The sequence below is a fragment of the Sander lucioperca genome, chromosome 4 (genome assembly GCF_008315115.2).
Source record: "Sander lucioperca isolate FBNREF2018 chromosome 4, SLUC_FBN_1.2, whole genome shotgun sequence".
Lineage (NCBI taxonomy): Eukaryota > Metazoa > Chordata > Actinopteri > Perciformes > Percidae > Sander > Sander lucioperca.
The window spans coordinates 36,927,634-36,950,397 of NC_050176.1; the positions used below are offsets into that span (position 1 = coordinate 36,927,634).

Consider the following 22,764-nt stretch of genomic DNA (forward strand, 5'->3'; position numbering starts at 1 on the left):
CAGCACTCTGTTCAGTCAAGTCCAAATGCCTGGGTAAAGAAATAGAAGCTGCCTTTACAATTAAAGTGAGCATAGTGTGACAGTCTGTTGGTTGTCTGTAATGCACAGTGGAAAAAGAAAAAAAACCCTGCGAGCCTTGTCGATCTTCCCCGGATTGTTAACAGCCCTCCACCTGCATCTCTGGGTGATGCCAGAGTAAATGGACTTACTTCTGAGGCATTAGGTGGGTGCACATGCCATCGTGGCTCTCCACACTCCTATTTGTGAAAAAAAGAGTCATCAATTTCCATTTGAGCCCCTCATAGTTAAATATATATGCACACTAGCATGTAACTGTACTTCATTAATTATCGGGGGAGAATACAGATGAATCAACAACAGTCTATTGTTCTTTAGTGTAACTTTAATTTAGTTAAATGAGCTTATTTCTGCTAACGTTAGCTCTTAAAAGCATGTAAAGGCTAATTGTGCCAACCATAGACTGATGGAGCAAACAGTAGCAAGACATTATCAGTGCATTATGGTTGTTACAGTTAACCAAACATTTTAAGAAACTTTGTTATACATCTGCTAATACTTAGTGTTAGATAATGATTATTGATTATGAGCATTAACAATCCACGTTTTGCATTTCGCTGACACTACGTTTAAATTAGGACAACGTAAACTTCGATTTGCAGAAAATTAACGTTAGCATGTTTTACCAGTGGCTAGCTAACGTTACAGACAATTTACATGGTAACTTCAGATACATTTACTTTACAATGTGACTCATCTTATATGTAATATAACTATTGGACAAAGATATATTTAAAACCTAGCGAAGCTATATCTTACCTCGAATTATGTATGCTAGCTTTCAGCAGCAGTTGCGTCCAGATTGCCAGTGAACGTGTGTAAGGTAACGTAGAGTGTAAGCAGCGTTGCCAACTCCAAAAAAAAAAAAACAGTCAGACACCGCCCAATAGTCTATGGCTCCTCCCTCACTCCGCCCTCTCGTCTAAAAACGTCACATCCGCAACCAGGATGGCTGCGCCCATGAACGCAAACTCGACGACGGATAACTGATCTCCACAAACCAATGGGTGACGTCACACATGCTCTGTCCATTAATATATACAGTCTATGGGTTAAACAGAAACATCTTAAAGAGCTTTTCAGACACTTCGAATAATAATCTGAGCCTTTCAGTCGCAAAATAAAGCACTTTTAGTGGACCAAACTGACGATGCACATTTCCCCACTGCCGGTTACGGCGTTCAAGCTTAATACTGGACCAATTTCAAAGATTGTTGTTCCTATCATTCACTTACACACAAACACATAGGAAATAGGGTACAGGTTGAAAAAAATGGTAGTTACCCTTTAATGCAAATTTCAAACTTCCTTTATGTTTACCTTTTGTCTTGATAAATTGAGTATCATTTATATTTCCACAGCACTAATTAATTCCAGTTAAGGGATATATCCATTTTCTGGTCCTTTTACTTTTCCGTTTTTCCCAAACAATGTTAAACCAGTTACACACCGGGCCGATTATCGGCCGTCGGACAGTCTGGCGAGGTCAGTGACTCGAGTCTGTTTGGTGTGTACCGTGCCGTTGTCCGTTGGAGGAGCTATCGGCCTTCATTTTCGCTGACCTGACATGCTCAGTCGGAGACAGGGCAGTCGGGACTCACCCGGAAATGGCAAGCGGGATGAGCGTGACTAAGCCTCTCAAAATATGACGAAAATCTTTTAAACTGACCTTTGTGGATCTGAAATGAAGACAGATTCAGCAACTGCATGGCCTATTTCTCGCTTAAAATGTTTTCAGAAACACATTTCGGTGAACTATTTTAGTACAATATGAGATCGTATTCTGAACAAGCCGCCATGACAGTCTGGCTTTGAATTTCCGGAGAAAACAAACCCACGTGACGCGTTCATCCAATCATCATTTTTTGGGCGACAATACAGATTAGCGCCGCCTACTGTTATGGAGACGTATTACGTCTCGTCGCTTTGGTGTGTTCCGAGGCACTTTTGTGACCAACTCGGGGAGACTGATCAGTCCAACTGCCTTTTCTGCCGACGGTCGGCCGTCTGGTTGGTGTGTAACTGCCTTTAAGATACCGTGAATGCCATTCAACCCTTCTAGCAGAATCTCACGTTAAAGTCTTTCAGTCAGCCCGTTATTACTAGGCTTTTAATGTGAACATTGATGGCAAAAATGGAAATCTGGAAAAACACAAATTAATAGGTGAATACATTTCCGTTCAAAATAGAAACTCAGAGTAGTAAAGTGATAATAACATGCTGTTGTACAACATAAATTAGTGCTGTGGAAATGTAGTCTATGCTGAGTTTATCATGTAAAAGCTGTAGAAGGCTACAGGTAATTTCAACCTAATCATTTCATGGATATGGTAGTTTGGATATGTGATTTATATACTAGGGCTGGATCCGAACATTCAAATAGTCAAATATTCGTTCAATAAGTATCCATCCATCCATCCATCTTCGTCCGCTTATCCGGTCTCGGGTCGCGGGGGTAGCAGCTCCAGCAGGGGACCCCAAACTTCCCTTTCCCGAGCCACATTAACCAGACTGGGGGATCCCGAGGCATTCCCAGGCCAGGTTGGAGATATAATCCCTCCACCTAGTCCTGGGTCTTCCCTGAGGCCTCCTCCCAGCACCCATTTCGGCCGCTTGTACCCTGGATCTTGTTCTTTCGGTCATGACCCAGCCTTCATGACCATAGGTGAGGGTAGGAATGAAAAGTGACCGGTAGATTGAGAGCTTTGCCTTCTGGCTCAGCTCTCTTTTTGTCACAACGGTGCGATAAATTGAATGTAATACCGCACCCGCTGCGCCGATTCTCCGACCAATCTCCCGCTCCATTGTCCCCTCACTCGCGAACAAGACCCCAAGGTACTTGAACTCCTTCACTTGGGGTAAGGACTCATTCCCTACCTGGAGAAGGCACTCCATCGGTTTCCTGCTCCATGGTCTCCGATTTAGAGGTGCTGATCCTCATCCCAGCCGCTTCACACTCGGCTGCGAACCGATCCAGTGAGTGCTGAAGGTCACAGGCCGATGATGCCATCAGGACCACATCATCTGCAAAAAGCAGCGATGAGATCCCCAGCCCACCGAACTGCAACCCCTCCCCACCCCGACTACGCCTCGATATCCTGTCCATAAATACTACAAACAGGATTGGTGACAAAGCGCAGCCCTGGCGGAGGCCAACTCTCACCTGAAACGAGTTCGACTTACTACCGAGAACCCGGACACAGCTCTCGCTTTGGTTGTACAGAGATTGGATGGTGTGATACCCCTGTAATTGGCACACACCCTCTGGTCCCCCTTTTTGAAAAGGGGAACCACCACCCCGGTCTGCCACTCCTTAGGCACCGTCCCAGACTTCCACGCAATGTTGAAGAGGCATGTCAACCAAGACAGCCCCTCCACACCAAGAGCTTTAAGCATTTCTGGACGGATCTCATCAATCCCTGGGGCTTTGCCACTGTGGAGTTGTTTAACTACCTCAGCAACTTCCACCAGGGAAATTGACGACAATCCCCCATCATCCTCCAGCTCTGCCTCTACCATAGAGGGCATATTAGTCGGATTTAGGAGTTCCTCAAAGTGCTCCTTCTACCGCCCTATTACCTCCTCAGTTGAGGTCAACAGCGTCCCATCCTTACTGTACACAGCTTGGATGGTTCCCCGCTTCCCCCTCCTGAAGTAGCGAACGGTTTTCCAGAAACACCTTGGTGCCGACCGAAAGTCCTTCTCCATGTCTTCTCCGAACTTCTCCCACACCCGCTGCTTTGCCTCTTTCACGGCAGAGGCTGCAGCCCTTCGGGCCCTTCGGTACCTTGTAACTGCCTCCGGAGTCCTCTGGGATAACATATCCCGGAAAGACTCCTTCTTCAGTCGGATGGCTTCCCTGACCACCGGTGTCCACCACGGTGTTCGTGGGTTACCATCCCTTGAGGCACCTAAGACCCTAAGACCACAGCTCCTCGCCGCAGCTTCAGCAATGGAAACTTTGAACATTGTCCACTCGGGTTCAATGCCCCCAGCCTCCACAGGGATGCACGAAAAGCTCCGCCGGAGGTGTGAGTTGAAAGTCTGTCGGACAGGGGCCTCCTCCAGACGTTCCCAATTTACCCGCACTACCCGTTTGGGCTTACCAGGTCTGTCCAGAGTCTTCCCCCACCCCCTGACCCAACTCACCACCAGATGGTGATCGGTTGACAGCTCCGCCCCTCTCTTCACCCGAGTGTCCAAAACATACGGCCTCAGATCAGATGAAACGATTATAAAATCGATCATTGACCTTTGGCCTAGGGTGCTCTGGTACCAAGTACACTTATGAGCATCCCTATGTTCGAACATGGTGTTCGTTATAGACAATCCATGACTAGCACAGTCCAACAACAAACAACCACTCTGGTTTAGATCAGGGAGGCCGTTCCTCCCAATCACGCCTCTCCATGTGTCTCCATCATTGCCCACGTGCGCGTTGAAGTCCCCCAGCAGCACTATGGAGTCCCCCACTGGAGCCCCATACAGGACTCTACTCAAGGTCTCCAAGAAGGCCGAATACTCCGAACTCTTGTTTATGCACAAACAACAGTCAGAGTTTTCCCCCCCACAACCCGCAGGCGTAGGGAGGCGACCCTCTCGTCCACCGGGGTAAACTCCAACGTAGCGGTGCTCAGCCGGGGGCTTGTGAGCATCCCCACACCCACCCGGCGCCTCACACCCTGGGCAACTCCGGAGAAGAAAAGAGTCCAACCCATATCCAGGAGTATGGTTCCAGAACCGAAAAAAACGCCAAAAATTGAGACCGACTTCAACTTTTGGAGAAAAGCAACCTGACGTCACCCTGCGGTGGACAATTATGTAACCGGCCATCAGACTCGTTCGTTTTACGTCGTGAGAGTCACGTAACGTTACAGTAAACAGGAAACATCACTACCTCTATCGCTGCCAAAAAAAGTTTTGAACACTATAAAGGTAAAAAACGAAACACAAGCACTGAACTGCCCAGGAGTTTGTGTAACAACAGGTGACTATTTCCTCCAACAAGAAAGAACGGTCAACAGCTTGATCTCTTTTCTTGCGCTCTTTTTCCGGTGAAATGAAGCTGTCTTCAAATGCTGTCGGAAATGTTGAACAAAACCCCATCTCCTCTTCCTTTTCATTTTTTATCGTATGGTGTGGGCGTGCCAAGGTGGCAAATTTCGATGTTACCTCGCCAAACAGGAACTGGTTTGTGACTAGACTGTACATTGTCCAATCTGCCCCAAACTGCTCAAGGTTGATAAGGGTCCTGGCCTGAAGACATGTACATGTTACATTGAGTTATAGTCATAGCGCCCCCTACTGGCAACAGGAAGTTACAGTCTTTACAATTTGATGTCCTTTAACCGGTGGGTTGATCACATCCACCTCAAAAGTGTTCAGGAAAGCCTTAAGACCTTGACGATGATTCAATTTTAAGATCATGATTTTTTGTTGAAGGGCGTGGCCATGGCTGCACGGTGAACCGGGATGTTACGTCATGAAACAGAAAGTTGTTGTAACTCGATTGGACATTGTCCGATCTGCCCCAAATCGTTCATACATGATGACAGTCCAGGCCTGAAGACATCTAAAGGGGTCTCAGGCTTGGGTGTGGTAAATTCTCTCAATTGCGACCCCTACAAGATTTCAAAGAAGTAGCCCCTGCAGTGCGTTTCATCTAGATGCATGAAATTTGGTAGAAATATGTATCTTGTCCAGACTTACAAAAATGCCTCTTGGAGCCATACCCTAAACCCAACAGGACATCAGCTATATTGAAATTAATGTGCAAATTATGGATGATTTTGACCATTTGCAGGCTACTTTAACATACTCCTCCTACAGATTTAACCCGATCAACTTCAAAATTGGTCAGTACAATCTAAAGACCTTGCCAAAGCTAAATTTGCTAACCTTTTGCACTTTCACCTACTGGCAACAGGAAGTAAGCCCTAACGAAAATCATTAAATTTACTGGAAATTGACATGATGTAGTTTAAACATGATATACACGGCATGACATATAAATAGTGTGTGTTCTCTAGTGCCACATAGTGGACACAAAAAGTGGTGCACAAAATAAAATATGTAATTTCCAACGCTATGCACTCCATGGAGGGAATTAAGTTTAACTTGTGCATGCAGTGTCCAACGGTCATGGAAATACACGGCCGCGTCGACTGGGAGTTGCCAGCACCCCTGACATGCATAGATTGCGAGGGGCCCGCTCAATGCTGCTTGCACCTTTAATTTAAGTAGTATATGTTCCAGGATTAGCAACAGAGCAGAAGGAGTCGCGTATGCTCAGCACGCCGCCATAACCGGAAGTCCCACATTTATATTTCAAGACGGTACAAATGATATATCCAGCTACAAAAAAGCCTGAAAGTCAGAAGTTAGAACGGAAGTACAGAGAGCCGTTGCTATGGATACACCGTCTCGTCTCATTGGTGTAAACTAGCAGTGTAAACTAGCAGGTTTCAGAACGTTGCAGACCTGCACGTAGTAAGTTGCAAGTTTCAACTCGTCTCACTGCAAATCTTTGGTCTGACCTGGGCTTTACTCATCTATACAGACACCAAACTAACCAAAAGAGACAACAAATTTCTGGATCCATTGTCCTGAAATTTGTTTTATTGTAGCATTTAAAATGGGATTGACCCATTTATGGTTGGCCCTGTCTTACAAAATAAAATACACATAAGTATTGTAATGGTGTTGCTCTGCAGACACTTTTGAAGTGTGTTTAAGTCAGACTTTCAAATAGGCCTGTCGCGATAGTCAATATATGGACTTATCGCTCGATGTATGGAAATGAGCTCGGTAGCTTTTGGTGACTGATTTTTATAATTGAAAATAAAGAGTATTTTCATTTTGACATGCAAATGAATATTACCAACATTTTAGTCGATCGCGCCGCCTCTGTCATCTCGTCTGCTTTCTGTGTCGGAGGCAGAGGCAGGGCTCAGGCAGCGTCTCCACACACACACACACACACACACACACACACACACACACACACACACACACACACACACACACACAGACAGGTCGAGAGAAGACGTGAACCCACTGCAGGCCCTATAGTGTTTCGTGACCAGTTAGGAAGAATAAGTCCCAATGAACTTTGTTACAAAGCCGCAATCTTCAGTTCCGATTGTGGGAACATTCTGGCTTTAAGCTGAATGAGAGAGGCGAGCCAATTAACGTGGACGAGCCGGTATGTCGATTTTGTTTAAAAACAGTGGCAGCGAAAAGAGGCAACATAACTAACATAAAATCTCACCTAAAACATAACCATCCCACCCAGTTTTCAACCTGGGAACAACAACCGCAGCTGGAGGTGGAGAGGGGACAGTTATCTGTTACAAATTCTTTTTCCCGGCAGTGCAAATATAAACGTGACAGCACGAAATGGCGCACGCTCACAGATTGCATAACTCGCTATATAGCCAAAGAGATGCAGCCATTAAACACGGTCGAAAAACCAGCATTTAAAAATATGCTGCAAACTTTTGACAAACAAACGAATTGCCAAAGAAAACATACATCTCCCAACCTGCCATTCCATCTTTGTACAACAAAGTAAAAGACGACATTCTGAAGGCGATAAAAGACATCTGGTGGTTTAATTTTCAGAAAACACCATATATTTGTTGTACTGCACATTGCTGCAGCTCCTCTTTTCACCCTGTGTGTTGAGCTCTCTGTTTTAGCTACAAAGTGAGACATCTTACTTCTGTACCATCTTTGTTGGGAGTCGCACATGCGAAGTAAGTACTGCTAGCTTGTCAGTTGCAGAGTATGAGTGAGTGGCATGCTAGCAGCTAGGCGAGCATTATAACGTGTGTTACAAAGTGACGCACGTTCGTCACGGAAGTAAATGCTGGACTACAACAGAGCTGTTTGGAGCAGTTTGTGAACAGTGTTTTCTCTGGAAGATGGTAAGTCCCTTTGGGTTGGACGTTGGGCTTTTTCACTTTGTAAACCTATAACGTGCACAAAAAGATATATAACACAATAAAGGAAAGGGGAAACGCCAAAAAGCATAATATGAGCACTTTAGAATTAAATGTTCTTTGATCTTGGAAAGAGTGTGCTTGCATTATTTTGCTATAATATTGTCATATTGTCATTATGTAATCAGTGGCATAAAATGGTCGTTAAAATGACAATAACCTGTTTGAGTTGTGATTCATCACAATTAATTTTGGGACAATATATCGCACAACAAAAAGGAGTTATCATGACAGCCCTACTTCCAAAGTTAATTACCTGTGGGAGAACTTGTGTCCGAAGCAAACCCAGTCTCTCTCTATCAGCACCTAGAAGAGAAGAGAGGAAGAGGTGGAAATATAAAGCAGGAAAGGAAGGAAGGATGGCAGGAATGAAGGAAGGAAAGGAAGTAGGAAGGAAGGAAAGAAAGAAAGGAGGGAATGAAGGAAGAAAGGAAAGAAGGAAGAAAGGAGGGAATGAAGGTAGGAAGGAAGGGTAGAGATTTAAGATGTATCAATTTAAAATAGGAAGTGCATATTGATGAACATTTATGTAAATATGCAAGCGTATAGCCACTAAACCTGTTTGAGTTGTGATTCACTCGGATCTTGCACCCGAGTCTTTCAATTGACTCATGAGTCGCGAGTCTCTAGTATCATTAACTCGGATCAGTTGAGTCTAGAGTTGCAACGATGAATCGATTAATCGATTAGTTGTCAACTATTAAATTAATCGCCAACTATTTTGATAATCGATTAATCGTTTCAGTCATTTTTTTATTAAAAAAAATAAGATTTCTCTGATTCCAGCTTGTTAAATGTGAATATCTTCTAGTTTCTTCTCTCCTTTGTGACAGTAAACTGAATATCTTTGAGTTTTGGACAAAACAAGACATTTGAGGACGTCATCTTAGGCTTGGGAAACACTGATCCACATTTTTCACCATGTTTTGACATTTTTATAGATCAAACAACTAATCGATTAATCGAGAAAATAATCGACAGATTAATCAACTATGAAAATAATCGTTAGTTGCAGCTCTAGTTGAGTCCTACTATAATTATATTGTCATTAATTAAAATGATAACAGCGCCGAACACAAACCTCTTGCAACATTAGCTACTACTAGTCCTAGCCATCTTAGCTGCCAAAAGCTTTATAACTTACAATTTTGTAGGGAACAACAACTCCACAAGTCAACTCAAGCGACTGAGCGAGCAGAGAGACAGTCCGAGACAGGTTATAGGAACTTCCCGACCCGCAGACTCAGAGCTGGAAACATTGCAAGCTCGCAGACCATGGGACTGACTCGAGAACTCATGAGTCCTCCATGACTCATGAGTTGTCGATGACTCATGAGTTCTCACATGAGTCAGTCAATCGCGCGAATCAGCCGGCTATGAGTGGATCTGTAGCAGACGAGTGAGGTTTCTCCTCAAGCTCAGGGTAAAGCAAATCCACAACAAAAGCCATTCTTTCATTTCTGAAATAACATACAATGTTCTGCACGTGGCCTAGCTAGGCCTACTGTAGGTTTTGGTGTATAAATGTAGTATGTTTAAATGCAATTAGGTCGAGCAGACAGTCCGAAACATTGCAAGCTAGCAATACTGACTCAAGTGACTCAAGTGACTCGCACAACCCGGATCAGTTTAGTGAGTGACTCAGAATAACCTGAATCCTTAAAAGGAATCGAGTTTGCCAGGCCTAATAGCCACCGACCACACCAATGTTTTTCTCTAGGATACATTATGTGTGCAGTTTTGATTTTCCAGTAACCATTTTTTTTAAATGAGTGGTAAATGAGGTGAAAGAACAGGGAGAACGAAATATAACTGTGCAGTGCAACCTCTGCTTGCCAGCAACCAATCTCCTTTCAGCATCCAAATTACTCCACCTCCAACCTGAAGAAGCATCTCAAAGTAAGTAGTAGTAGTAGTAGTCGTCTGCTGTAGTTTTACTGGTCACCTTGCTATTTTATAGTTGAGGTGCAACTTTACATTCTCCCATGTGCTGATTTACTAGCTCCAGAGCCGTTGAAAGACTGACTAACCCCTTTTGACATGCTAGCTAACGTTAGCTAAAATTAGCTCGTGGTAGCTTAGCCTGCCCATAGATTTTTGTAGAATGCAGTTCGGGACTACAAATACAACAATCTATCTGCTTGTTTAGGTACACATTCAGCCAGTTGGAACAGAAGAACACACCAGAATAGGCCTGTTTAGTAAGCTGTATGTGATGGTCGCATTCCTACACTTATAAAATGCAATTCAATGTGGAAGTAATCCAAGTATTCAGAATACGTTCTCAGATTGAGTAACGCAACGGAATACGTTACAAATTACATTTGTGGGCATGTATTCTGTAACGGAATACGTTTTGAAAGTATCCTTCCCAACACTGGTCGTGTAGCATTGTAGCAGTGTAGCGTCAAAAGATAGGCCTGCAGACTTCTTTTCTCTGTACAACTACTCATCAATCTTTCCTAAGCATGTGTTTGTATCAGCACAGCTTCCCTCTACCTCTGAGCTGGGAAATGCCACTGCCTTTACAGGGCTCTCAATTAGCTCTGGACCGTAGCACTATCTTCCAGTGGTGAGTAGGGCTGTGACGGTATAGTTTTTTTTCTTACGCGGTATGGCGGTTAACCGCAACCCCCTTACGAGAGTAGCGTAAGTCAGAGCGAGAATGGCAGGGTGCCTTAAGTGAGTGACGTCAGTGTCCGTGTGGTCGCGCAAGGAGAGCGAGTGGTAACGGAGAGTAGCGTATGAGTGCCACTGTGAGGAAAAGAGAGAGGAAAAAGGTTAGCAAAGTTGATGTAAAGGAAGTTAAAAGTGAACAATAAAACAACAAGCTAGAGCTTCTCAAGACACGGTGGCTTTATCTGTTGTCAATACTGCCGGTAAAGTGAATGGTGTCACCCCCGAAAAAACGTTGGCTTAAACCTTACGACATATGTTGCAGCCATAGACTGTATGAAAAGATTGCAGCACAGTGTTTCCATTTCAGCTCAATGTGAGAATCTTTACTGAGTTTTGCTGTCATTTAGGGCCACACTGGTTTCTCTCCTCTCCGTTGATCCATTCCACAGACAGTTCAAAAAGCTCTTTTGTCAATAAAGTAAAATATAAATAGAATAGTTTGCCAACAATGCCGAGTGCAGCCCGTCTAGCAGCTGAGCAGACAGAAAGCAGAGAGGGCGACTCGGCAGTTCGCTAACTTGTTGCTCTCTCTACCAATATAAGCCACTCTGTTTTAGGCTACGAAACGTGCATGCAGGCTGTAATTCAACCGTGCTGTTTTATCGGGATAAAGCTATAAACAGAAGGAAACTCCACTAGCTGCTAGGCTAATGTGCAATGGTAAACACTGCAGCTTTTTTTTTTTCTTTTTTTTTGCGGTGATGTCACGTGACTGCGTTGTTGCGGTAATGCGGTAACCGTCCCAGCCCTAGTGGTGAGTCTACCAAACATTTCTAACTTTACCAAAATCTTGCCAGAGCTAGACACAGTTTGTACTCAATTACACAAATAAAGAAAACTTTATGAGGGGCATTACTCCTTCCATTCCAATCAATGCATTAACCAAACAAATGAAATACAACTAAACACAGAAAACTCCCGAGACTTGGTTCTGTCTCATGATGTCAGTGATGTCACCATTACCATAAATCAAACCCAAATGCTGGGCAGCTCCTCCCCAAACATTCCTGCATGGTGGACCAAACAAAAGGAACAAAGAAGTCTGAGTATGAAGAAAAAAACAATGAACTGTTGAAACCTACATCCTAATAAATCTAACTGAAACAAAACAGTGGTTGTGTGTGAAATGAATACAATATGAAAATAACTAGAGCAATGTGTAAAATAAATGTGGACAAAGGTAAACAAGCACTAAGGGACAAGTGGTGAGTGTGTCATCCACTTTGTCAAAGTATTGTGCTCCAGGTCTGCGACGCTCGATATGAAAACACTGACTGCCCAAAAACACTTTTCCTGAAAGGGACTACACCGTCACCTCTAGGGCCTGCTCTAGTCGACCTACTTGAGTTTTTCTTTATAAAATCCTTTAGCAGAGGTTGGGTGAGTCCATGGAGGATTGTATAGACCAAAATAGAGTCTGCATAGTGTATCCCATCTTCCCAGCTCAGCAGATCACATTTCAAGATGTTACAGTGATTGTACGTTTTGGGCGAAGAGGTGGATCAAATCAGAAATACAAACTGATATGGTCTTAGAATAAGACACTTGTGTGTGTTACCATGAGTCCTTTGATGGTTCTGTAATATGGGTCCAACAGTATACTGGCTACAGAGCAGGCCTGGGCTGTCCTGTCCCAGCCATCTGAACAGTGAACCAACACACTGATACCTTCATCAGCAACTGCCTGAAGAGAGAGAGAGAGAGAGAGAGAGAGAGAGAGAGAGAGAGAGAGAGAGAGAGAGAGAGAGAGAGAGAGAGAGAGAGAGAGCAGTTAAACAACAGCAGGTACCAAGCAGCTGTGTTGGTGGGGGCTTCCAGCTTAAATAAACAATTAATGGATACATCAAAACCTAGTAACCAGTTGTTTATCTCAAAAGCTTAACAAGATCTTCATTGATTCCTTGTGGTATTTACACCTGGGTTTTCATGAGTTATACACAGACTAAAAAGTTTGTGGTTGCATCCGTCTGAGCGCTAGCCTGTGTATAGGTTTGTGTCTGTCTGTGTACACACCCTGGCTATGAAGAGCCCGGCATCCAGTATGGCTTTGATATGTTTGAGCCAACCAGAGTTCTCCAGACCATACAGGAAGTCAGTCATGGACGGAGATCTCATCTCGCCTACTGCATGGAAGACAGAGAGAGAGAGAGACACACACACACACACACACAGAAGTTTTGTATTTACTGATAGCAGCTCTATGTGATAACGTCAATGTTTCCCTTTTTCCATCTCACGCTGCATCTTTGTATCATTTGCTCTAGACACACACACACATATACACACACACACACACACACACACACACACACACACACACAAACACACACACTCTTCTTACCGTCGATGATTTTCTGCTGGCTGCTTCTCATAACATGAATGTTTTCGATGCCAATGAACTGCAGCTTGATGTTGGTGTAGTGGTCCTCGTTCTCGTAGCCTTTACCTGCTGCTCGATTTGCCATGGCGTTCAGCTGGACCAACACACACACACACACACACACACACACACACACATTTTATATGAGAATATTAGGTCATATATATGGCTCATAGTATATATTATTTACTGTGGCAATACTTGGATGTGTGAGTAAGGAGCTGTTTGTGTGTGTGTGTGTGTGTGTGTGTGTGTGTGTGTGTGGGAGGGGGATTGTTACCTTGGGCCTGGTGTCCACCACATAGATGTAGTCACTGCCAGGGTTGGACTTCATCAGCATCTGCAGCATCATCTCATCCTCCTGACAGCGTCCACTGAAGCCAGACAGTGGCTGACTACACCGGCACACTGCTGCCTATATGACAATCAAACAGCATTATCATTATCCCAATTCACATCTTTTCAAGATTATTTCCCCTTGCATCAGTAGAAAGGTCAAAAGTTTAAAAAAAAATCACTTATTTCCAGCATATGATTTAGATTATGTAGATAATTCCATTGTCTAGTCAATTCTTACTTAAAGGCTAAGTTAACAGTCCAATCTTCCAAAACCTATATTCACACTGACCAGTGTGTCCTGGTGGAAGTAGGACAGAGCAGGAAATCGTCCTCGACTCCTGAACCTTGAGCTGCCCACAATGATAGCGGGTGTGGCCGTCTTTGGAACAAACAGCTCTGATGGGTATGTATCGCACACCTGGGAGAGGGCAGACATATGTTTTAACATTATTTTTTTCGTTAGTAGTATACATTCCCTGAATGGTACCTCTGCTGCTTTGTGTCCCCCCCTCTATCCAATTCCGACAATTACCAGCATTTGACAGGCTTCTGAGGAACTTTATGCATTATAGCAGTGGCTCCGGCAGGATTCTATTTCATAGTACGCACAAGAACCGCCTGCCCACTGAAGCGGTTTACTGCGCCCGAAATCAGCTGTTCTTACAATATTTAATGTGTATGAGAGTGTGCTCCTAGCGTACTTTTATTATATCACAATGACCAGATCATGAAAATATTTTACTGAAGTGTTTTGTAAGAGAGAGAGAGAGCCTGCACGGATATGAATAATCTGATTTCTCTGTGTGCCATGTAAACATCATATCACGAATATGATCAAAAAAAGGATAAGCCTCGTAACCGCAATATTTATGTCCATGTTAATACACATGATTCAAACAACATGGTAGCTCCGTCCGTGGGTTCAGTGATACTCAGCATCCAGCAACCAGTTTATCTACGGCTTTCCCACAGAATTTGATTTTATTTGTGGTGGTAGCTGACCGGTGGAGGGGACCTTTAATTAGCCGCTGCAGCAGCTCGAATTCAGCCAGCGCAAACCTAGTCTATATCCATCAAGTTACACTTCCAGGATTGTTCAGGTGCCGCCTGAAATTCTGCCGGATGACACTCTTTTCGGCCGGATGTCCGTTACCTTCCGCTTTCTTTGTGTTGGAATTCTAAACTCTGGTGGATTTATGAGGACTATTGTTAACTGCTCTTCAGATCTCTGCAGGGTAAATCCAGACAGCTAGCTAGACTCTCTGTCCAATCTGAGTTTTCTGTTGCACGACTAAAACAACTTTTGAACGTACACAACGTTCCACCAAAACAAGTTCCTTCCCAAGACTATTTTGCAGAGGCACCGTTGCTCTGTCTGGCACTTAGCTCTGCCCGTGACGATTGTGATTGGTTTAATGATATGCCAATAAACCAGAGCATGTTTTTGTCCTATCCCGGAATGCTGTGTGGACTAGCCAGCGCTGTGGAGGAAGGTCTGGCAATCAGGACTAGCGCCACCCCCAGCGCCGGGTTCTGATTCTGGAGTGCCCAGACTCCTCGTCTCAAATGAGAGTTGCTACAACCTGCTAAAAGGTCCATCCAGTCCGTCTTCAGATTGCCGACCACTCCTCCCGATGGCGGGGAAGAGAGACCGCAGGTGCTCTAGCTAGTACTCTGTATTTAGCTAATTCTTGTTTTAGTTTTTAAAACATTTTTAAACTTGTATTATAATCTCAATAACAGATAATATTTAAAGTTGTGTTGTATAATTTCAGGTTAACTTACCTCAAGTAACAAGCTGGGGTGACTGGGTTAAGTTACCAACTGGGAACAACTTGTCTGCAGGAGCGAGGAACAAGACCACAGGGCTAGCAACCCTAGCAGGCCCTGGAGAACTCTGGATCATTAGGAATTTACTCTTTTTCTATTCCTTTATTAGCTATAATAAGCTGAGATGATGAGGCTTCAGCTAAGCACAACCCTATTTTGACATAATTCTAGTAGTTTTGGAAATATATCTAGTAGGGCTGGGCGATATGGAGAAAGTCAGATATCACAATATTTTTGACCAAATACATCGATATTGCGACGATATTGTACGGTTAACTATTGATGCTTTCACAAAATATTTTTTACAATGACATTTTAGATAAATAATCATCAATAATGTGGTAAACAGTTTCAAGTGAAATTATAGAGAAAAAATTAAAAAAGCTTTTTCCAGTTATATACTGACTATGTTTACATGCATGCACAAAAATAGTATGATGTTAAAACAAATCTGCAATAATTCAAATGATATTCCCTCAAAATGTTTCACAACTGATTTTCTTTGAAAACTGAGTTAGTATGTGCTTGTTATTACCAATTTAGACAACGTAATTGTATGTCATGATATCTCGATGTATGATTTCATCACAATATGATTCCATTGAAAGTCGATAAATTATCATATTGACTTATTGCCCAGCCCTAATATCCAGACATATATATATATATATATATTTTGCACATGCAGATTTGCATATCATAAAAAATTTGGAGGTCTGCGCTCTCTGAGTGTCCTTCTAGTCTGCTTTTCTTTTCCTTGGGAAATACCGTCGCCACGGCGAAATGTTACCAGCGGAAACACTGCCGTGCCTATACATTTTGAAAGACTCAGTGGGGAAGTGCCACCCTTCGACTGACCAATGATGTAACTTCATCACTCACTCAGTCAGTCAGGGACAGACTTTCGCGTTTATAGGGCTGGCCCCACACTGCTGCGGTCCAATTAAAAATGTGAGTTAAGGTGTTATTCTGTGGTCTCGATTTGAGAGGATCTGTATGCTCATGATGTTAGAGAAGGAAGCTGCTAATAAGCAGTCAGTGCTGAAAGGAGGGGTGTAGTAACTTATCTATGACCTTGTAAATGGCCTGAAAACAAGGCAATATTCACTGTACTTACTGTGTTTTTTTCCACCTGGACCCTATTTTCCTATGTGTTTGTGTCTGATAGGAACAACAATCTTTGAAATTGGTCCAGTATTAAGTGTGAACGCTGTAACAGGCACCCACATACAAATATGTAACCCTATGAGGCAAATGTGCATCGTCAATTTGGTCCACTAATAGTGCTGTTTTTTGCCACTGAAAGGCTCAGATTATTATCCTGACAACATTATGGAAAGGTTCCCTACAGAGATAGGCCTTTTTAAAACCTCTTTAAGACCTTTCTGTTTAACCAGAAACAGCTCTGAGGTCGCTAGCGCTAAACCCACCAGACTCCATTTAAAAAAACAATACTTTGTGTGGACGGTTGGCTCGGTTGGTGGAGCGGGCGCACATGTGCAGAGGTTTGTTTCTCGACACAGAGGGTCCAGGGTTCGGCCGACCTGTGTTTTCCTGCATGTCTTCCCCCCTCTCTCTTCCCTTTCATGTTTCAGCTTTCCTAGCCAATAAAGGCAGAAATGCCCAAAAAAAAAAAAAAAAATAAGTGTTTTAGCGTGTATAGAGCCAGCATATTTTCACATGTAAATCGTTAAACTACGTATTTATTTCAACCAAAATTAGAGTTGTGATGGTTGGAAAAGTGGAAAGATGACCCCAAAATGGCTTTTCATAGCTTTATTTTGTTTCTGTCGACTTTGAATGAAGTGTATTTTGCGATGCTAAAATTACTGCTTATTTACATGGAGTCTGGTGACTTTAGTGAATGCAATTTAGCGGATGTTTTTACATTTAAAAAAAGGATCTTACTCTTTAACACAAAAGTCCACCTGCTTAGAAATCCTTTCCATAATGTTGTCAGACACGTAGAATATTAATCTGAGTCTGTCAGTGGCAAAACAAGCACTTTTGTAAACGTAAATACAAGTTGGACAATTGCCCTATTAACTTACGTTGTAGCTTGTTTCACCGCTGCCAACTGCAGCGATTGTTGCCCATCAGTCACTTAGACACAAAAACATAGGAAAATAGGGTCCAGGTTGAAAAAAAACGAAGTTACCCATTAACAAAACAACCATAGAGTATATTAGAGTAATAGCTTTAGTAGAGGTACAATTCACTTCAACTCCTTCCTGTTTTATGAGAGAAATATCTTTCATCATTATTTAGCATAAAGTTACCCCTTATCTTATCACTTAAAAAATACAAACTCCCCAACTGACTGGTTGTCTTATTCCTCTTGAAAAATACCTGACACTTTTTTTCTGCACCTTATGCACAAGTCACATTAGACTGACCCTGTATTCACTGTTGGCTGCTGTAGCAACCCACAAGTTATTAGGAACTCCCATCCTCTTGTAGTCGGCCATGAGGTCTATGAAGTTCCAGGACTCTTCTCTCTCCATTTTGTTCACATTGGGATTAAAGGACAGGCAGTACAGCTCACTGTACTTTTCTGAGAGAGGAGAATAATTTTAAATCAGTATCTTACATGCTCTTAACATAAAAGCAATACAATACCACACCTGTTCATGACACCCTGCCAGACAAGTGTTTGTACGCATGAAATCACTCTAACACACATTTAACAACTTACATACATGAATACACACATACACACACACACACACACACACACCTGGCCGTGACAATCTGACCAATGAGGTGTGGACGTCCAAACAGTCTCTCTCCTGTGGAATGAGGATCTGGAAGACCCGGAAGTCCTTACAACGCAGGATCAGCTGACTTCCTGCAGGGATGGTGGGTGGCCTCTCCACACTGCTCACCATACTGTGCAACACCTAAACACACACATCTGTCCTATTATCCACTGTGGACATTCTTTACCCAACATTAAGAGGTGCACACAAACAAACAAAAACACACAATGTTCCATTTTCTCAATCAGATCATTTGTGAAGAACTAAGGAGAGGCTTTTAATGGTGTGTACAGAAGTTAGTGATATCAGCACCATAAAAAAAGCATCAACTCGAGTCACATTACAGTATTGTGTAATATGTCTTGTGAGCTAATTGAGGAAGGAATGTCAGTTTATGGGGAAGCTCCTGGGCTTTTCTCACAGAAGAGACAGTTGCTTTAGCAATCATTTTCTTTAACACAGGCTAACTGGAATATGTCTTCTTTGTTCCTGCTAATCCAGTAGACACAGTCTGTGCCTGTTTGGTGAAAACTGACACCCCCAGATGCCTGTTTTATCTAGTCAGGTCCAGAGGGACAGGGCAGTGTCCTCCACCACCACATCCTGCAGGAGATTTGAAATGGGAAAAGGCAGCATCTTTCTTTCCTGAGATTGGAAACTCAGTACTCGCACAATCCGTTATCACAAACAGTGATGAGGTAATACCAACTCTCAAAAATTGGCCAGCTTCTTAGTGCTCTGTCATTATGGCCAGTGGCGCCGGCAGGATTCTATTTCATAGTACACACAAAAAACGCCCGCCGAAGCGGCCGAAATCAGCCCTTCTTATAATATGTAATGTGTATGAGAGTGTGCTTCTAGCGTACTTTTATCATATCATAATGACCAAATCATGAGAATATTTTACTGAAGCGTTTTGTAAGACAGAGAGAGATGGATGCGCTCAGAGCAGACAGCTGTACGAGCCTGTACGGAGATATGAATAACCTGATTTCTCTGTGTACCATGTAAACATCATATCCCGAACATGATCAAAAACGGGATAAGCCTCATAAACGCAATATTCATGTCAATGTGGTAGCTCCATCCGTGTGTTCAGCGATACTCAGCGTCCAGCAACCAGTTTATCTATGGATCAAGTCATAAAAATGTTATGGTTTTGGTGTTTTGTCTTGTCTTATTGTAGTCTGTTTTTCCTGTCATTTTGGTAGCCTGGTTTTCTGTCATGTCTTGTTTCCTTCTGTTTGTGTGATTTTCGGTCTTGTCTTGTTTTATGTTCTGTTTCCTGTTTTATTTTGATAGTCTGTTCTCTGTCTTGTCTTGTCTTGTTTTACTTTCTGTGTGTTCCCGCCCTTGTGATTGCCCTAATGTATTTCACCTGTTTCCCAGCCATGTGTCACCTGTCTTGTGTTTCCTCGTTACCCTGTGTATTTAGTCTTTGTCTTCCCGTAGTCCTGTGTCAGATCATTTTGTGTGCTTGCCTTGTTAGTTTGTGTTTTTTCTTGCCAGTTTGTTCGTTCCCGTTAGTGTTCTCTGTGGTTTCTGTGTTCGGGGTTTAGGATGTCCTGCTCTCTGGTCTCTTCACTTTTAGAGTGAGTTTTTGCCTGCTTTTGTTATGGACCCTTCTGGTATGTACCCTGGTTTTCTTTTGTTTAATAAATTTTCAAGCAATTAAATGCCTGCCTGCCAGTCTCTGCATTTTGGGTCCACCTATTTCCTGCTGAACTTAACAAAAAAATGAACATTCTGATTAATAGTGGAAGGGTTGTTGGTGAAATAAGGTATAATTAATGAAAAGTATTACTATGAACAGAGCAGAACAGAGCTGTTGTCAGCTGCTGCTACTATGCGCATTTACGCATTGTTATAATTAGATGCGTTGCATGTCTCGCAGGAAAAAAAATTATGCACTGTGGCTACAGGATTACGGCTGCCGGCACCGCTGATTATGGCAACTCTACACTTAATAAAACAGAAGAGGAGGTACTGTAGAATGACATGTTGTAGCTGCAAGACCAAAGGCTACCATTGAGGCCAATGTGTTTCACAGGGATTATTTCATTTCTTGAACTGCTTTAACTTTTATGTGCTCCTCTTTTCATACTGAATTTACTAAATGTAACTTCCCCGCAAGGGTGATGTTGATGCAGCACCCTGATTCCAGTTTACCCATGTCTCCTTGCGTGACTCAGGGTTGTTCTCTACAAAGATGGTGTGCGTGGCAGAAAGGTAGAGAGTCCCAATGCTGGCCTTTCTCTGTCCTGACGACCGGTCCAGGAGGCGCACATTTTCCACCTACCCGAGGCACACACAATATCAGAGATGGAAAAATACACAGATCAAACTTGTAACAGCTCACAGTAACCTTTGGCATGACTCAACAGATTATGATGTTCACTGAGCTCAAAGGTCATTTAGTAAGCGCTGGCACATAAAAAGAACAATAACTAGTAATGAGGATTTGTTACTGCAGTACTGCTATCATTACAGATTCTGAATAATTTGCGTGCCCTCTTAACTTATTTATATCCTTTATAAACATTGCCAGACCATAGTGATGTGGTAAAGAAGAGGATGGGGTCCAGAGGCCTGTGTGCCTGTGGCAAGTTAGCAGACAGGAAGAAAATGGTGGTTACCAGCACAATGCTACATCAGAATATCATACCAGTATTACTGTAATGTCATTTTATTTAGACAGTGACAGTTCACATTTAAACATTAACCTTGTATTTAAAAAAAAAAAAAGGCCCTGGACATACACATCCTACATTATTCATAGTCCATAAGCAATATAAATATTGAAAAAATACGTTGTTGGCAATAAGATCACATGAGCATCATGACAGTCACATGAGCCAGGTGTGTTTAAAGCTACGTCAGGGATGGATGTCCATTATCTTATCGGACACATGTTATCTTCGCAGGATTTTAGGTTTCCTGGTGGGTAACGGTGACTTTGTTTGGCAGAAAATAAACTGAGCTATACCGTCTTTGACACAAAGGGGTTTTAGGAACACGGTGCCATAAAATGTCACGTTACTGCTAGCATGATATCCGATTTCAGTGTGACCAAACGTCTTGCCGCAGACTGTCCCATAATAGACAGACGTCAGGTTTGAGATGCCTCGCCGTTATTGATCAATACTGTGCCATGCAACTGAGGCAGAGAGAGATAAGATGGAGAGATACATAACGTTATAGAAGTACCTAGCGTGTCATTGAAGAAATAGCTAAAAGAATGGGCACATCAGCAGTAGAGAAACAAAGACGAAGGACAGAACGTGCGAGGTTATGTCACTGGTGTTGAAATGCGGAGTGCAGTTACCTTGGGAGTCCGGAGGTGCTCCATCACTGACAACCAAAATGGTGGAGATGAAGAAAGAGTGGCCCGATGTGTTTAGTGGTTTTTGCCGTCAGCAGTTAGCTAAATTCCCTGATTTACGTCAACACTTGAGCTGTATTCTCCGCGGCTGCTGTACCCGCACTGCCCTGGAATATTTCCCATGATTCCCGTCACCCTGTAGGCCTATCCCGGCTTTGTTCTGTTCAACTGGGACAAAAAAAGGATTCTATACCACCACTGCCCGTCGTTAACGGTACCCGAGCTCCCGCTGTCTCTCTCCGTTAGATAGTGACGCTGTAACAGCTGCTGCGTTACAGCGTTCTACACACAGCACGGTCACTTTAACGATGATACAATGCACGGCATCCGGTTAGTCCTCTCAAAATAAAACAGTATTTTCATATTCGGGGGACGACGTGGTGTAGTCTACGTGATACGCAGGTATACGCAGTATACCCACTAAGAAAGCTCCAGGATTTCCATATACCCACTTAAAAATGTGCACGTAACAACGTACTTTCTATTATAATTTTGATATTTTGAATTGTCATCTGTTTTTTATTTCTCCGCATAGGCTAAATAAAGGTTTTTCCACCCCAAGGCCCATTCTGGCCCATATATATAAGCCCATACATATACAGTATACTCACTACAATACATTAGACTACACCACGTGTGACAGCGGTGGTGCGTCAGTGCGTGCGGTGGCACGCTCACCTGATAGCGTTTCTACATCTACATTTCGCACAAGATATGGCTCACCATAGCCGATTGCAGAGGATATTTTTGCGGAAAATGAATTCTTCCAATATTCTAATAGGCCTACTTAATGTTCATTATCAAGTTAAAACAGGTAGGCTACTTTATTTTTTAAAATTGTGACTGAGTTAAATCATTGTTGCAAACTTGATACTATTTACAATACACAGCGCATGCGCAATTTCCACCCCCGCCTCTATTTCAGGGGACTTTTATTTTATAAGTAGGGCCTACACATTTATTTATTTCAAGGGACTTTAATTTCATAAGTCCACATTTATTTATTACAGGGGACTTTTATTTCTTTATTTCACAAAGTGGTTTCTCGAATATGCAAAATTCGCTTTTAACTTGGTCTGCACCCCTGCTGTCTGACTTGTCAGTCTCCATCCTTCTTGTTTTAGCACCAGTGAACACAAACTGCAGTAGTTTCCAGGCGCAATTTTTTTCCTTGCATTTTTTATTTATTTTCACTCAGTAATGGATGTGATTTTAAATGTAGCTTAGTACAATACTTCAAACAAAACAAGAGTAATGATTCTAAAACATACTTTGAAAAGTAGATGTATAGAAAAATATATACTACTCAATTAC

The 22,764-nt window shown here is 42.8% G+C and overlaps 1 protein-coding gene across 4 annotated transcripts in view; it reads right to left on the bottom strand.

Moving 5' to 3' along the window:
* mtmr7b (myotubularin related protein 7b) overlaps positions 1–21,770 on the bottom strand; it is a 32,097-nt gene extending 10,327 nt beyond the window's left edge. For 2 of the 4 annotated variants that reach the window (XM_031313077.2, XM_031313076.2), the window contains exons 1-10: positions 21,394–21,770; positions 20,238–20,363; positions 18,047–18,209; positions 17,706–17,863; positions 13,769–13,897; positions 13,421–13,555; positions 13,102–13,234; positions 12,774–12,883; positions 12,319–12,444; positions 8,338–8,387 (exon numbers count right to left, since the gene is read on the bottom strand). In XM_031313077.2, the coding sequence (XP_031168937.1) occupies positions 8,338–8,387; positions 12,319–12,444; positions 12,774–12,883; positions 13,102–13,234; positions 13,421–13,555; positions 13,769–13,897; positions 17,706–17,863; positions 18,047–18,209; positions 20,238–20,363; positions 21,394–21,417 (1,154 nt within the window). In that variant the 5' untranslated portion in view covers positions 21,418–21,770. The remainder of the gene's footprint in view (positions 1–8,337; positions 8,388–12,318; positions 12,445–12,773; positions 12,884–13,101; positions 13,235–13,420; positions 13,556–13,768; positions 13,898–17,705; positions 17,864–18,046; positions 18,210–20,237; positions 20,364–21,393) is intronic. The other 2 variants (XM_031313078.2, XM_031313079.2) reach the window with 2 other exon arrangements.
* Positions 21,771–22,764: the final 994 nt, after the last annotated feature.